General features: G+C 37.4%; 1 protein-coding gene across 22 annotated transcripts in view; it reads right to left on the minus strand.

Annotated features, from left to right (window-relative positions):
• dlg1 (MAGUK family member discs large 1) overlaps nt 1-13,956 on the minus strand; it is a 539,916-nt gene that overhangs the window by 112,759 nt on the left and 413,201 nt on the right. For 20 of the 22 annotated variants that reach the window (XM_069122833.1, XM_069122830.1, XM_069122828.1 and 17 more), the window contains one exon: nt 1,270-1,305. The exons of the other annotated variants lie outside the window; for them this stretch is intronic. In XM_069122833.1, the coding sequence (XP_068978934.1) occupies nt 1,270-1,305 (36 nt within the window). The remainder of the gene's footprint in view (nt 1-1,269; nt 1,306-13,956) is intronic. 22 annotated transcript variants of the gene reach the window in all.

Below are 13,956 nucleotides of genomic sequence, written 5' to 3' on the forward strand. Positions count from 1 at the left end.
TCCCAGAAAGTTATAAGAACCGGAGACCGCAGTTTACTCGATTTGACGAGTGAATACTCATGTTACATCCGAATCGCTTTCAGCCTCCTTCCACCTATTTCATGCCCTCGTTTCCCTTCCTACGATTCAGGGTAAAGTATGCGCCATCTACGTTGAATTTCAAACGATGCTGCAAATCGAACGAAGCCCTCCATGAATCTTTTCATTCGAATACCGCAGCGCTGACGATGCCACTGGAGAAGTTGGTTGTCAAGCTTGCTGAAAAGGGCGGGTTACCCTCGACGTTTGAATGACGTGAGAGTGACAGAGGTGATCGAGGCCGATAAATCGTAATAAATGTCGGAAAAATGACGGAAAAATAATATGAAAACAATAAAAGAACGATTCGAGAGATTCGATTAATTTGAATTGCGTGACAGTTTTTAACGCCAATGGCCTAAGCGTAAATGATTATTTCTCGCATGTGGAAATTATAATCTTAGAGTACGACAATTTCGAGAGACAGCAGAATATCGTACGAGCATTAAATCCCAAGAACAATTAAAAACATAAATTTCCTCGAACCAATTCGTGTTCGTTCTTTTTTTTTAAATAAAAGAAAAGTTACGCGTTTTCAATGGTCGCCTGCGTAATCCTGACAAATCGCAGGGATCGATCATAGAAATGAAAACACACGGGACGAGATCAATCGCAATATTTTTCGCACCGTCCCTATCAATTCATATCGCTGATAAGAGAACTTAAAGAAATTCCAATCGATCTCTCATCACAGTAAACGTTGCAGGAAAAGTATTGTCCTACTAGTATTTCGACATCAAGGCGGCGTACGATATCGAGATAGGATTCAATCGTCGCAATAGTTTACGAATCTAAAACCGACACACGATTAAACTATAATTTCTATCTAGAATCAAAGGAGGGATGTAATTGTGGAAATTCGAGCACGTGCAACGTCGTAACGCGGCTACTTGTAAAATTATACGAATACCTCTGGGATTCTAACCGAATATTTGCGACTGATACTTAATCATAAATTTGCACGATCCATTCGAACAACAAGAACAAGAAGAAGAGCAGCATCAATTCGAATAAACCATTCTTCGATATTTTTAGTTTACGCATATTCGTACAATATACGATACATTGGACAAAATAAAAGGTACGAATGGAAAGACAATCTGTTTTCAGTTAAAAGTCAAAGTGTTTAGTTATCAACGAGGATTAATTTGTGCAAGGATTCTTTTGTGGTCACACGTTTTGTCTACTTACATGTCTCGTGTCAGCCGCAAGAAGGGGCGTGTGTGCCTGCAACAATGAGTGCCCAGAAAATTAGATTGTGAAACCCCAATAGAATTCTTATTTGCTTTCTAGAGTTTCATGCTTCAGAAAAGACTCTGATTCATTCGTCGCCGAGGACACGAATTCCCCAAGCCAAAGCATGCTATCATGCGATAACACGCGCCGGGAAGGGGTCATGCAAGGGAGCAAGAGTGAAACTGCCTTTTGACCAGCAATCAAATCTAACGCAGGCTTTTCAAAACATTTCTCTCCGATCGCTATCTATGAAACAATATGTACTTTTCAAAGAAAAACAAAAAGATTTCTTTTAAACTTGCATTCGCTGAAGAAGCTGAAAATTTATAGAGCTACGATTTTACTTCTAACCTGAAAAAGTTAAAAGTGAAGGTGTAACGTCCGTGATATTCGATATCGAATTAAATTTTAACTCGGTTCAATGATGTTCGGCGTGGAACAAAAGCAGGATAGAACGTAAATTAAATATTAAATAACTAAGTATATTTGTCCCATATCGTAACGATGAAAGTAAATTAATTCTGATAGTTTGAAATGTAAATTTTACTTTTTTTCGAAAATGCGGAGGAACAAAAGAAAAGCTGGTTCGGTAGTTTCCCTCGTAGAATATCATGTGAAAAACGGTAACGCAAAATTTCTCGAGGAAATTTAACATGTTAACTGGAAAAGTTTGGAATCGAACGGCAATTCGAGTTCTCGAATTTCCTTTTACAGGGTCCGTGTTCTACGGAAATATGTTTCCATCAATTCTCGAAAAATTGCATCCTGCAAGTTTTCTAATAAGTTTGAATTTCGTAATTTGACCAGTTACACTTCCACCTTGGATTTTTCCTGTTGTTAACTGTATCTCATTGGTTTCCATCAAAGAACCAGACGATATGGCCTATTGCTTTGTCCGCTTATCGATGCATGATCAAACAGCCACTCTACAATATATCGATTGTGTACACACATTTTTGTGGAACATTTAACCTCTTAGATGCGATGCGCCACTATAGTGGCTCACTTTACTGACTCATTCGCTCGCCGTTTGAACTAAATGATCTTTTTCATTTGACAGTGTTATGACAGTGTTAACTATATATACAGACAGAATATATAGTCTTTGTTTTTGATACGCGAGTGTCAGATATCAATTGTTGCTTTCCATTAAAATAAATATGTCATTATTAGATGCTCTTTTTAACATGCCGATCCGTATCCGTATAATTTTTTAGAATCTTCAACCTCAAAATGTCGCTACAAAATAGAAAATGAAGAGCAATGTGAAAAACACTATGGCGCCGTGAGTGAAAATTGTGACGTGGGTCTATGTGTCGTACCGTGCTTTAAAATATATCACACTCAATTGTATTATTAATTATTAAAGTAAATTATTAAAGTTAAAGTATATGCATCATAAAAGAAAAGTTATAATTTCATTATCAAAAACTTCATTCCAATGTGCTTGCGTAGACAACAGCATTATCCGTCGCACATTGCAGTGCTGTATCGTTTCCGCGTAATTCGCGTCAAACTCTGCTGTACAGAGAAACAACCCCGCACAAAATTCAACCGTACCTAAGAGGTTAAATACCGTTCTCCACAGTGTACCATTGATTTGCTCCTTGAAGAAAGAATAATCGCAATTACTACACGTAACATTGTTTAATTACGCTTTTGATTAAACGTTTGTTTCGGTTGAAGTTGAATTACGTAAAAGAGCGCTTCAGAAAAGAATATTTATTTTCACTTTGAAAATTACACATCCCAATTCCGTTTCTTTTCACACCGATAGCCTCCATTAGAAAGTAGTTCCTCTGATTGATGAATCCGTCGCGAATATTTCACTCTCTAGCTGGAAAACAAGCGTGATCGTCGCAACGAGGAAAAGATCTCCATCAACGGAACGAGAAGAGATAAAACGAGGTTATGGGGCTCGTTATCACCGGGACGGAAAGGAAAGGGGGAAGCCACAGTTGCACCTACTCCGCTATTCGACGAGATGATCGAAATGAATCACCAACCTCGTCTCATTTCCATCGTGTTCCAAACTCCTATTCTTATCTTGTCATTTTGTCCCCTGTTTCTCTCTGCGGAGCCAATTCTAATCGTAATTTATTGAAACTTGAATCGATTCGTGCTGGTTGTACGCAAACGCGAATGTCTAACGAGTCCTTCGGGTGCTATTGCTATAGAGTGAAATGTATTATGCCGACGTCTGTATGCGGACCATTCAGTTTGAGCCCTTCATTATTAAAACATTTATGTAACGGTCTCGAATCTGACAATCGACATTTATACAGAAACGTTCGCAAAATGAATCGCGTCCCAGTACGTTTGTACCCAAGAGTACAGTCCCACAGGTATTTTGCCATCTCGAATAGCGGCAAAATTAATTAAACGCTGATAATAGGAAGTTTTGCAAGAACAATCGAAGTTGTGTCGGCGAATGGTAAATCGGATCGATCCTCGCCAAGCTGTTGCCTTTGTCGTGGTTTCGAATGGCCGCATCCCAGAATTTGATCTCATAACGATAAATAAAAACGCCGCGAAATAACAATAGGCCAAAAATAATAGACGGATAATTTCCTCACTTCGTAACGTCGAGAACAATGAAAAACCTCTTCTGGTGAGTGCAATGGGAGGAAGATGGCTACCATCGTTTGCTACCTCCGTCAAACCACTCCCTTCACTTTAATCCGCCCCGATTCCCATCCCTTTCAAGCGGAAACGATAAGAAGTCAAGAAGACTTCTCCAATTCCATCGGGAAATAATTGACTGAAAATAAAACGGGACAACCTTGGAGGGAGTCGAGGTGGCTGATCTTGAAAAAGAATCGGCAAGGTAGGAAGTGAAAGTTCATTCAACAAGTACTCCCCAGATGGAGGAGAAACCATGCTAATACAATTGCTTTGCGATGGAAACCAGACGTTTTTGTTATTCATGAATCCACTAGACGATATCACAGTTTACGCCCACTGCGAACTTGTCGGCGCGCTTAAACGGTGAAATTTAATCGAGCAGACACCCCGAAAATCAATAAAATATCGAGTGCAATAAATTCGAGTTTCGCCTTTTAAGGTAAAGAAAGAGATGATCTCTTCGAAGCGAAAGGACATTGAAGAGCAATTTTCACCGGATTTCTGAAAGAAAATGTATTCAGAGAAAAGTGTGTAACGTTGAATAGATATACCTATCGTTGGAAAAGAAAGTCGATAACTAGGGGATTTTACGACAAAATCTCGTCGTTCTTGTTATTCATAGAGCTGCCATGCGAAATATGAATTGATGCACTCTAACGCGTATAAGCGCACTTACGTATAGAAAATATGCAAACCCTGTGGATAAAACTGAATATGGAATATCCGTATTCGTGTTACGACACTATGAAATATTCGGTATTTCCTCTCGTGTATAGCCAAACTAATTGTGTATACAAAAAGCGACAAATTAAGCGGTAAAATTGCATTTCGCATGGATAAAACTGTTTTTTTAGTTTTAGTATAATTGTTTAGGCAAATTTACAAATATGAACATTTTTAGTTTGACGTTAAGAGATAAAAGATTACGTTATTATGAGACAAATTACATTTATAACATAAACAGGGATTTCATCGTTATTACTGAGATTTAAAACCTACGTGCGTTTGTATTTCTATTAAGAATTATTTTTTATACTCTCCATTTTAATTATGGTAAAATGGTCTTAATCAATCTCTTAGAAATCGAAATTTTATAATATTTGTAATTAGGTGTAATCGACTATTTTTCATACTCTAATATCTAAAGATTATCAAATATTTAAATATACAGTCGATGTGTCCATATTATTTATATAAAAACCTTAAAACTCTGCAACACGTGAGCTTTCGAAAAATCAATTTCAACAAATATTCTCCACAAAATACTTCAATTGAAACGACACGTTTCTCCATCAAAGGGACTCTTCACTTGGAAACCGAGTATTAGAGTTTCATCTCTATTTTTCTGGAATACCTGCTATGTTTTCACAGCAAAGTGTGCAGTGAGAAACAAATGGGAAATAACACGTTACTATTTCGTAAAAGTAACTTGTAAACAATTCAGTCGTCTGCCATTTTGTACCATCTTAGACGATTTACACGATGATTCCATTGACTGTTCGAATATTTCTGTACGCAATTTCTCGTATCTCGCATTCAATCTTCGATTTTCCCGTGGGAAAAGCGCAGCTTTCCAACCTGGAAATACTATAGTTCACGCGCGTGCAAAAATAAAATAGAATCACTGCGAAACAAATATCGTTGTATTCGCTGGATATAATCGGATCATTATTTAGCGAATTTATTATTTTAACGAACATCGAATTTCTTTTATTTCTTTCGCATAATATATAAATTCATTTATGATTTCCTAAAACTAAATTTAACTATTTTTAAGAAGGAAGCCATTTATTCTATCACATTAATTTCATTCAATACAAAATAATCAATTTCCTTCCTTTTACGACAAAAAAAATTAGATTTGTTTCCATTAACGTATTTCTCAGAGTAAAATGAGAGAACACTGCGTCGTCATAGTTGTCTGAAAACAAGAACAAGAAAAAAAATGGTAAACGGCCACGGAATGAATTTTCTTCTGGAAACTCGTTTGAGGAAGCATCTAGCTTCGCTTCCAACCGAAGAGTAAAAAAGAGCAAGGCAAGAAATTTGTGACGAGGAGGATGAGGATAGAGGACCGAGAATAGAAAAGACAGTGCAGGCCTGAATGGTAATTAATTACCAGAGACCACTCGCTGTCGCCGGATGCTCTCGATTCGCGATGCACGGTGGAATATGAAATTCAATTAGCTTGTACGTGAGCACACTTCCGAATCCACAGAATTAGGAGCACTGTTCGTAAGCTTCTTCTACGATTTTCCGAAAACTTTTTCTACTCATGACGCTGGGAATTAACTTCCCTGAATTTTTTTCTTTATGTAATTAGGATAATTTGTTGTTCAATCTCTCGCAGTGATGCATCCGTATTAGTAATACAGTTCGTCACGACGATCGAAATATATTCGTTCGAATGTTTGCTCTAATTTGTTTACGCGTTTATCCTCTCGAATTACGTACATTCTCGTTTGCCTCATAAGAAAATTAGCATGGTTTCAGTCCAGGAAAAATTTTCGGAAAAGCGTTTCGTTCAACGGATACGACCCCATCATTTGATATTCCCTCAGTGCCCCTGCGTTTTTACTGTGTATCTATCGAATATTTCATTTCGAACCAAAAGTAGTAAAACTCATGGTGAAAGTAATCATCTACCTGAAGCAAGTACTCTGCGCCGTTAACGGGAAAAGTTTCGTTTGCGTGTGTGCATACCTATTTGAACATACCTATCAAATCGTTTAATATAGTTGCACCGTGTTCTACGTTTCGTTTGATGTAGGAAAATGGGAACGTTTTAAGATCATTCGCGAGGAAAATTATCTTGATTTGGTTTTAAAGCGTATTGGATAAACATTATTTCGTATTACGTATGAGACAATTGCAGTTCAAGATACTCTGATTTCCGTAGATTTCTTTTAATCTTCTAGTACTAAACCGGTTCGAACGAAGATTAAAGAAGTAGCGGAAAAATGAAAATTACACGGTTATGCGAGATACGATTTAACGAGCGTATAATTACTCAATTTTTACAGAAACGCATTAGTAATATCTCAGCTTTCTAATCAATCACGATAATTAAGAGACACGTCAACCGTAATCTATCATCGATTTATATTTTATGATTTTTTTACTTAAATTCTTTCCTTCTGTCTTTTTATACTGCAGATAATCACATCAGTGTATAATGTTACAAAGTTTAGATTCTTCACATTTTGCTTTTTTTATTATACGCGAAGGAAACAGGGCCCAAGAAACTGAGAATGCAGATGCAAACAAAAGTAGGAAGACAGTAGCCGTTTCGTCGTTAATGTATTTCAATCCGCACGCACCACGGCTGGCAAAGTCGTTTTCTTAGAAAATGGAATGATTCGGATTCGACTACATTTACACATTTATGGAATATCGATTTCCGGCTCCTATGGTGGAAGAGACAGCCTGGAAGCTTCCGTATATTCACAGACTGAATTCGCCGAAGGCTAGACCGCGCTAAAACCATCGGGAACCGCAGTCGCGAATTCCGATCGATCAAGTTACAATACAAGAAGCGTCGGTAATGGCAACATTATTTTATAGTTGAGTCGTAAAGCTTGTAGCAAAATTAATATAACCGAGTGTGATACAAATTAATCGATGTTTGAGCTGGTATAGTTTACTAAAAAAATATCTCAAACGAAAGTTTATTGTCGCTAAATAAAGAATACATTAATACAGAAAACACAAGACGACACTGGTTTTTTTCAACAAAGAAACACTTCAAAAGCTTATTGTATATCAATATATCTTTCATTTAATATCAATGAACTTTAATTTAAAACTTTATAACGACTAATTCGTGTCATAGACTTGTATATGAATTTTTTGTTTTTTTTTTTTTTTAGGTATTAGAATTTCTAATAATACGGATATCGTATAATAAATGAACGAATGAGAGTAAATTTCCTGGAAAATAATACTGAAGATTTTTTTTAATATAGCAACCACAGTAAGACCGGAAGTTATCGTTCGGCTCAATGGCCGGCAGCTTCGACTTTTTAAGAATATGGTCTCCGATAGCTTCAGAAAACATCTTCAATCCGAGCTCCGAAAATTCCATCTAGGATGTACGTCGGCTGCTCCCGTATTTACATGCGCATTCTAAAAGAGATGTAAGCAAAATTGCCCGGGGTTTTGCGGGATCTCTACCCCTTGAACGTCGCGTACGTGTGTGCCGCAACTTTAAAACTCGGGAACAACTTCAGATGGTGCGGGAATAAAATATGATTCATTCCTCGCAGCGGGAAAGGCACGTAGGTAAATCCTTGCTGCAGATTTGAGAAATCTCCGGATATAATTCTCCCGCTCCTCCTCTGCGGCTTCCACCCGCCCCCATGGCACGATAACATTCTATCGTATTCTATTTTGCAAATGTATAATTTAGACATTGAACGAATATTTCGATATAGCCTAAAATTTTGTGCAGAAAATACGTGACTTCTATGTTAAAGATTATCTTCCTCACTTCCATTCCCGTGAAATATTATTCGCTTCAAATTTTCCATATTTGTTAACAGGTAAAAATCAAATTCACCAACGTTTCAATGTACTACGTGGCTTTATCTAAATCCTACAATTAAAATGTTCTTAAAACAATCCCGAATTCCTCTGAGCCAATTACTAAATCACGTAGGATTACGGCGTTAATACAACAGTCAAAGGGGAATGCCTTTTTAACGTGAAATTTAATTACGCATTATTCATCTTGCTGTCGTATCTGACAAGGTGGCGTAAAAGCCTCGATCGGATTTCGTCTTTGATGTACTTTTTCGCTTTTTCCTCGCCGCAAGTCCGGTGAAAGTTTCAACTTCCAAATCCGATCAAAAGCTTTACACGGGTGTCAGCGCAGCTGGTGCTGTGCACGAAAGATTCGAGAACCTGTTCAGCAAAGTCGTTTAAGGAATTTATAAATTTTCGTCTTCTATGGCGATAAAATATCTACTTCATATAAAGCTTTACTGTCGATGCTATTAAGAGCGTGGAATTTAGAAACAAAGTGATTACTCTTCAATTGCATCGACAAACATGTTTATTCAGATAAGATCAAGAGAAACGTTGATACAACGCGTAACAATTTCATCAACAGCTTATAATCAGACGAGACGATGGAAATCGTGTTAGATAACAAAGAGGCGGAATTCCTTTATAACGTATCTTCTACTGCACCGAAATGTCTTGTAATCACGCGACGATGTCTAAAGATAAAGCATTTTATCAATTCATTCTTATCGCGCGCGACAAGAACTACTCCCTCCGCAATAAACCGAAAGAATCTATTGGGAAAACTCGGAGAGAGTTTAAAAACGACCACGATCGTTGTCAATTATCGGGTGTACGTATATCTATCATATCTGGGAGAAATCGCACAGACGAGTTAAATCGATTATAGTCAAGTCAGCCGTCCGAGATGCTTCTTGGTAATTGAAAGATGCCTTCAATCAGCGATACCTGAAACCATCGATGAAGAAATCATCTCGCTGATGCTCTACGTTCGTTTCCATCGTTTTTCTTGGGTGAATTTCCTCGTTTATATACAGGGTGATTCGTTTTCAGTTTATATATAGAGTGCTCCCTCGAATAACGCGGTTTCAATTATACGCGGATCATTTTTCTTTTTGATAGATTTCTTCTTCTTTTTTTTTTTTTTTTCTTTACACGTATTTCGAATCAATTTATTTAGCATATCTTTACAACTTCCCCTATCATGACGAATAAGAGAAGTAAAAAAGAAGAGATGCGGCTTCGTTCGTGTGAACTAATTCCTCAAAAATTACCGTTAGATACAAGAAGCAATGGCACCGAGTTCAAACATATAACGAACTATTATGGAACTTGGAAAAGAAATCAAACAACTAGTATGTCTCTGCGAACTACATAGCTACAGTTTCACCGCAGATATGCGTAAGAGCAAATGAATTCTTATCGTTTTCTTCTTCAAACAGTTTCTTAACTGCTTAAATTCAACGTTGCTGGTCGATGCATACTGCAATGATTTCAAAAAGGTAGATTGCATTAAATCGCCTTACAGTGAAGAATAGTACATGTTATGCACATGCATTGGAAAAACATAAATGTGTTTATATATACATATGAGTATTTATGTACTTTACTTTTTATGGGAGGAAGGGCCTCCGCAACTACGCAGATTTCACTCTGCGCAGTCAGTCAGTGCTCTTAACCCCTGCGTTGTTCGAGAGAACACTATCAGAATCGAAAGAGTGGAGTTTATGGGACAACAAGATTGAGAAGTTTTTTTTTTATTTAGTTGTTTACATTCATAATTTGTCCGATTTGGACATTTGGTAGAATTGAGAAGTGCCATCGAAATTGTCAGGTAGACGTTATTATTGGAATTTGTAAAATTTTATTCGAATGTGAATTCTGGTCAGCATCGACGACAACGTACAAACGCAAGGAAAACAATAATGGTTAACAATAAATAATGGTAAAACCGTATAAAAGGAACTACCTAGCTGTCAGGGGCAAAGTCGGATCGGTAATAATCCTTGTTTCGTTGTGCAACGGGCAATAGGTTTGCGTCCCTATTACGATGCCTTGTTTATTATTCAAGCAAGAGAGAAAAACGAGAGGGAAACTGAGCAGTATCGAATGGATTTGCAATTTAATTGCCAACCGTATACTCCGCCATTACTCTTTAAATCATAACATTGCCATGTTTCGTCGAAACAAGAATCGCGTCCAGAACAGAGAGAAATTCACGCGATTGTTTTTCAGAGAACAGGAACAAAGCGGCAGGAGTCGATCATTGGCAGGTTAATTAATTAATTACTAATTGGTTAATTAATATCTTTGATGGTAAGTAATTTTCTGTCGAATAAAATGCAGAAACGAATGTTCATAAGCAAAATGCGGACATTTCCATCCATCTGTTCAATGTGTGTTTTACACATTCGTACGAGAACGAGACATGAAACACCAGGTATTCTCGCGTCAATTGTATACTCGTGGTTTAATCACGTTAATTTACCGCGAGCGCCATTTAGCCGATCACTTTTTTTCATTTCGATCGCAATGAATAATGCCACACGTGTCGTAATCGCAAATGCTTCCAGCATACAAGTGTGAACATTAACGAAATCGGCTTTGATTCTCGAATAATCCCGAACCCTCTTTCACCAGCACGTTCATTAATCCACGTTATCACCACACGGGAAATTCAAAAAGTATCGTTATATACGAATTCCAGTGGATCGTTACGACGAACACTGACAAATATTCCGGTACAGAGCCGGTGAAAACGACTCACGGTCCGACAAATAGGTCCGTGAGAGATAAGTCGCCGGTTACAAGTGGATGGTTACGGAACAATGAATGCGGAAGGACGGTTAGAAAAGGTCAAAGCCTGGCTGGTATTGGCTTTCGAGCCAGCAGCCTGGTCAGTGTCCGTCCGGTGAAATACGTCCGCGAATACGAACGGCCGTCCATTTGTCGCTTGTCCGTGTCTCCCTGTTCCACCCCCGATGCTGGCTCATCCAGGCAGAGTACGTTCTCTCGGCCTCCGACTACTACTCCACAACCTGGTTGTTCTCCATTTCTCAGCCGATCTAATTTAACGAGAATGCCTGCCATGCACACCTACGAAACCTCAGAGGAGATACAGAAAAGATCTATCTAAACAAATGTGTTCTTTGACCTCATTTCTTAAGGATTTTAGAGGCGGTCACTGATCACTTTAATTTTTAAATACTGTGACTATATGACTGTTCTTGACATAAACAAAAGTTTATAGAATATTTTAACATAATTATAAATTAAAAATTAATATCGTCAAAATTTTAACGCAGCTTCAGCTTGCAGAAAATATATACGAAGTATAATATTTATTATTATAATAAACCGTTGAGGATGTAAATATATAATAATAATCTAAAAGCTGCTAAATTATTAATCGTCGTAATTGAAAAATCATTTTTGATAACATCCATAGAAAGTGGGTATTATCGCCCAACCTTATTATATATCACCTTCTATGCAAGTTCATTTTTGCTTGATCCTTTGTAACCTAATAACCATAATAGATCGAGAACTAACTTTTAGTTATTTTAACGTTATGAAACATCAAGGAATGACAACAGACTAACTTTTAAGTCTTATGTTTATTAAAATCACTGTGTATTTGGATCTGCAGACACATTCCATATCTCAACATCACGATAATTTTTCTCTAAAATAACATAAAATAAAATAAAATATTACCCAACAATTCATGAATGCACTAAGGCTTCAAAGGTTTAAAAATATAACTTCGTCCTTTTTTCGCTGAAGGATCAACATATTTTCACCCTTCTCCAAAGAATGGCTCTCGTAAACCAGGGTCGGTAATATGTTAACGGTAGAACTTAGAGGCTGGAAATGGACGGTTAGGAAGATGGTAGAGTGAGAGAAGCTTTCGATGCCAAACGGAAAGTCCAACAAGCGTGGTGGCTTAGTGGCTGTTTCCCTCATCCAGGTCATTACTCGTGGCCTCAGAGCTCCTTGCATTCGACTTGTCTACGCGACAGTAGAAAAATAACTTTTATCGGTATCAGAAGAAAGGCATGTCAAACTCGTTCGAGCATCACTTTCATACGATTCACTGGATTTCAGCTCCGAAACCTTTCAGGTCTACTTCGATCATATAAAATATTGGCTAATGCTTCCTTGTATGATATGTCGATATCACATAGAGAAAAGGGATAAATACGATTAAATTTATTACAGTCACCGAACGAATATAATTCATAATCCCCGCGTTACACGCGAGATATACCACAAGTTTGTAATCCGATAGTACGATTCGAATCTTAGTAAGAATTAAGTTCAACAAAGAATCTCCGTGAGCAACGTGGAGACAGTGACGTAATGTTTCTAGGCGCACGATAAATTGGATCGTTCTTCCTCAGAGACTCTGTCTTGGTGCAAACTGACTTTTTCCTTCCTTCTTTTATCTCTGCTACTCTCGAAGCATGCCTGGGAAATGTACGGCCCTGGGAATCGTCCCGTCACTTCGAACTAGGAACGCTAACGATTCACCGAGTGCCGGTTGTTGTCCAACGTGAAAAGCAACACGGTAATCGTAAACGGCACCTCGCTGGAATCTAACCGTACTGCGCTTCTATTCCATGTAATTCGATCCCAACTTTCTGTTCCAGTACCATAATAAATTTAATAAACAAAGAAATTTTAGTTTCTCGCATAATATCGATATAATCGTAAAAATCGAGGAACATACGATCGTAATTCTCCGTAATTAAGATAAGGTGTAGTACAAGTTACCACGTTAAAACATCAAAACGAATACTTCACCCATGAAATTACAACGATGACAGTTTGCTATTTCAAGCGAAGTAACAAATAGAAAGTTACAGGCTAGAGCAGGTCAGGAAGAGTATATACAATAGCATTAAGATTCAAGTGGAACAGTTTACGGAAACTCTCGACGAACCAATCAGAAAATAAGATATAACGGTGTCGTTGCATGTATTATTCATAGCGTCTCTTCGCCGACTGTAACTAAGGCCCGTAGAAAATTTAAACCGATTCATGAAAATACACTTTCGATCAGATATTATCATTGATTTGAACTAAGAGCATCATTTACGATAGTCGTATCATAATATCATTCCTCGAGCAACTGAACTACAAAATCTATATATTACGATTCCTTCGAATCAAACTTGTTTCTCAAAAAATATTATATTTATAATATTATATTTATATAAAGATGACAAAGGAAGACCGCGATAACTCAAATTTTTCTGGTTTTCTAGAGGAAAGTTCAAAATTTAGTATCATATTAAAATATCCCTTTTTAGTCACCAAGTACTTAGCTATAAAATTTAGAAAATCAGGGAAAGGAATGCATCGATCTTTTACCATGCAATCTTCATATAGGAGATGAACAAGTTCGGAGGCCAATACCCAATGGTCGGTACCAAGGTTTGAGAAAGAATTTGTGTAAATCAAAGTACACCATAAAAGGAAGGTCTACTC

This window comes from Bombus flavifrons, chromosome 11, assembly GCF_040668555.2.
Source record: "Bombus flavifrons isolate JBK064 chromosome 11, iyBomFlav1_principal, whole genome shotgun sequence".
NCBI lineage: Eukaryota > Metazoa > Arthropoda > Insecta > Hymenoptera > Apidae > Bombus > Bombus flavifrons.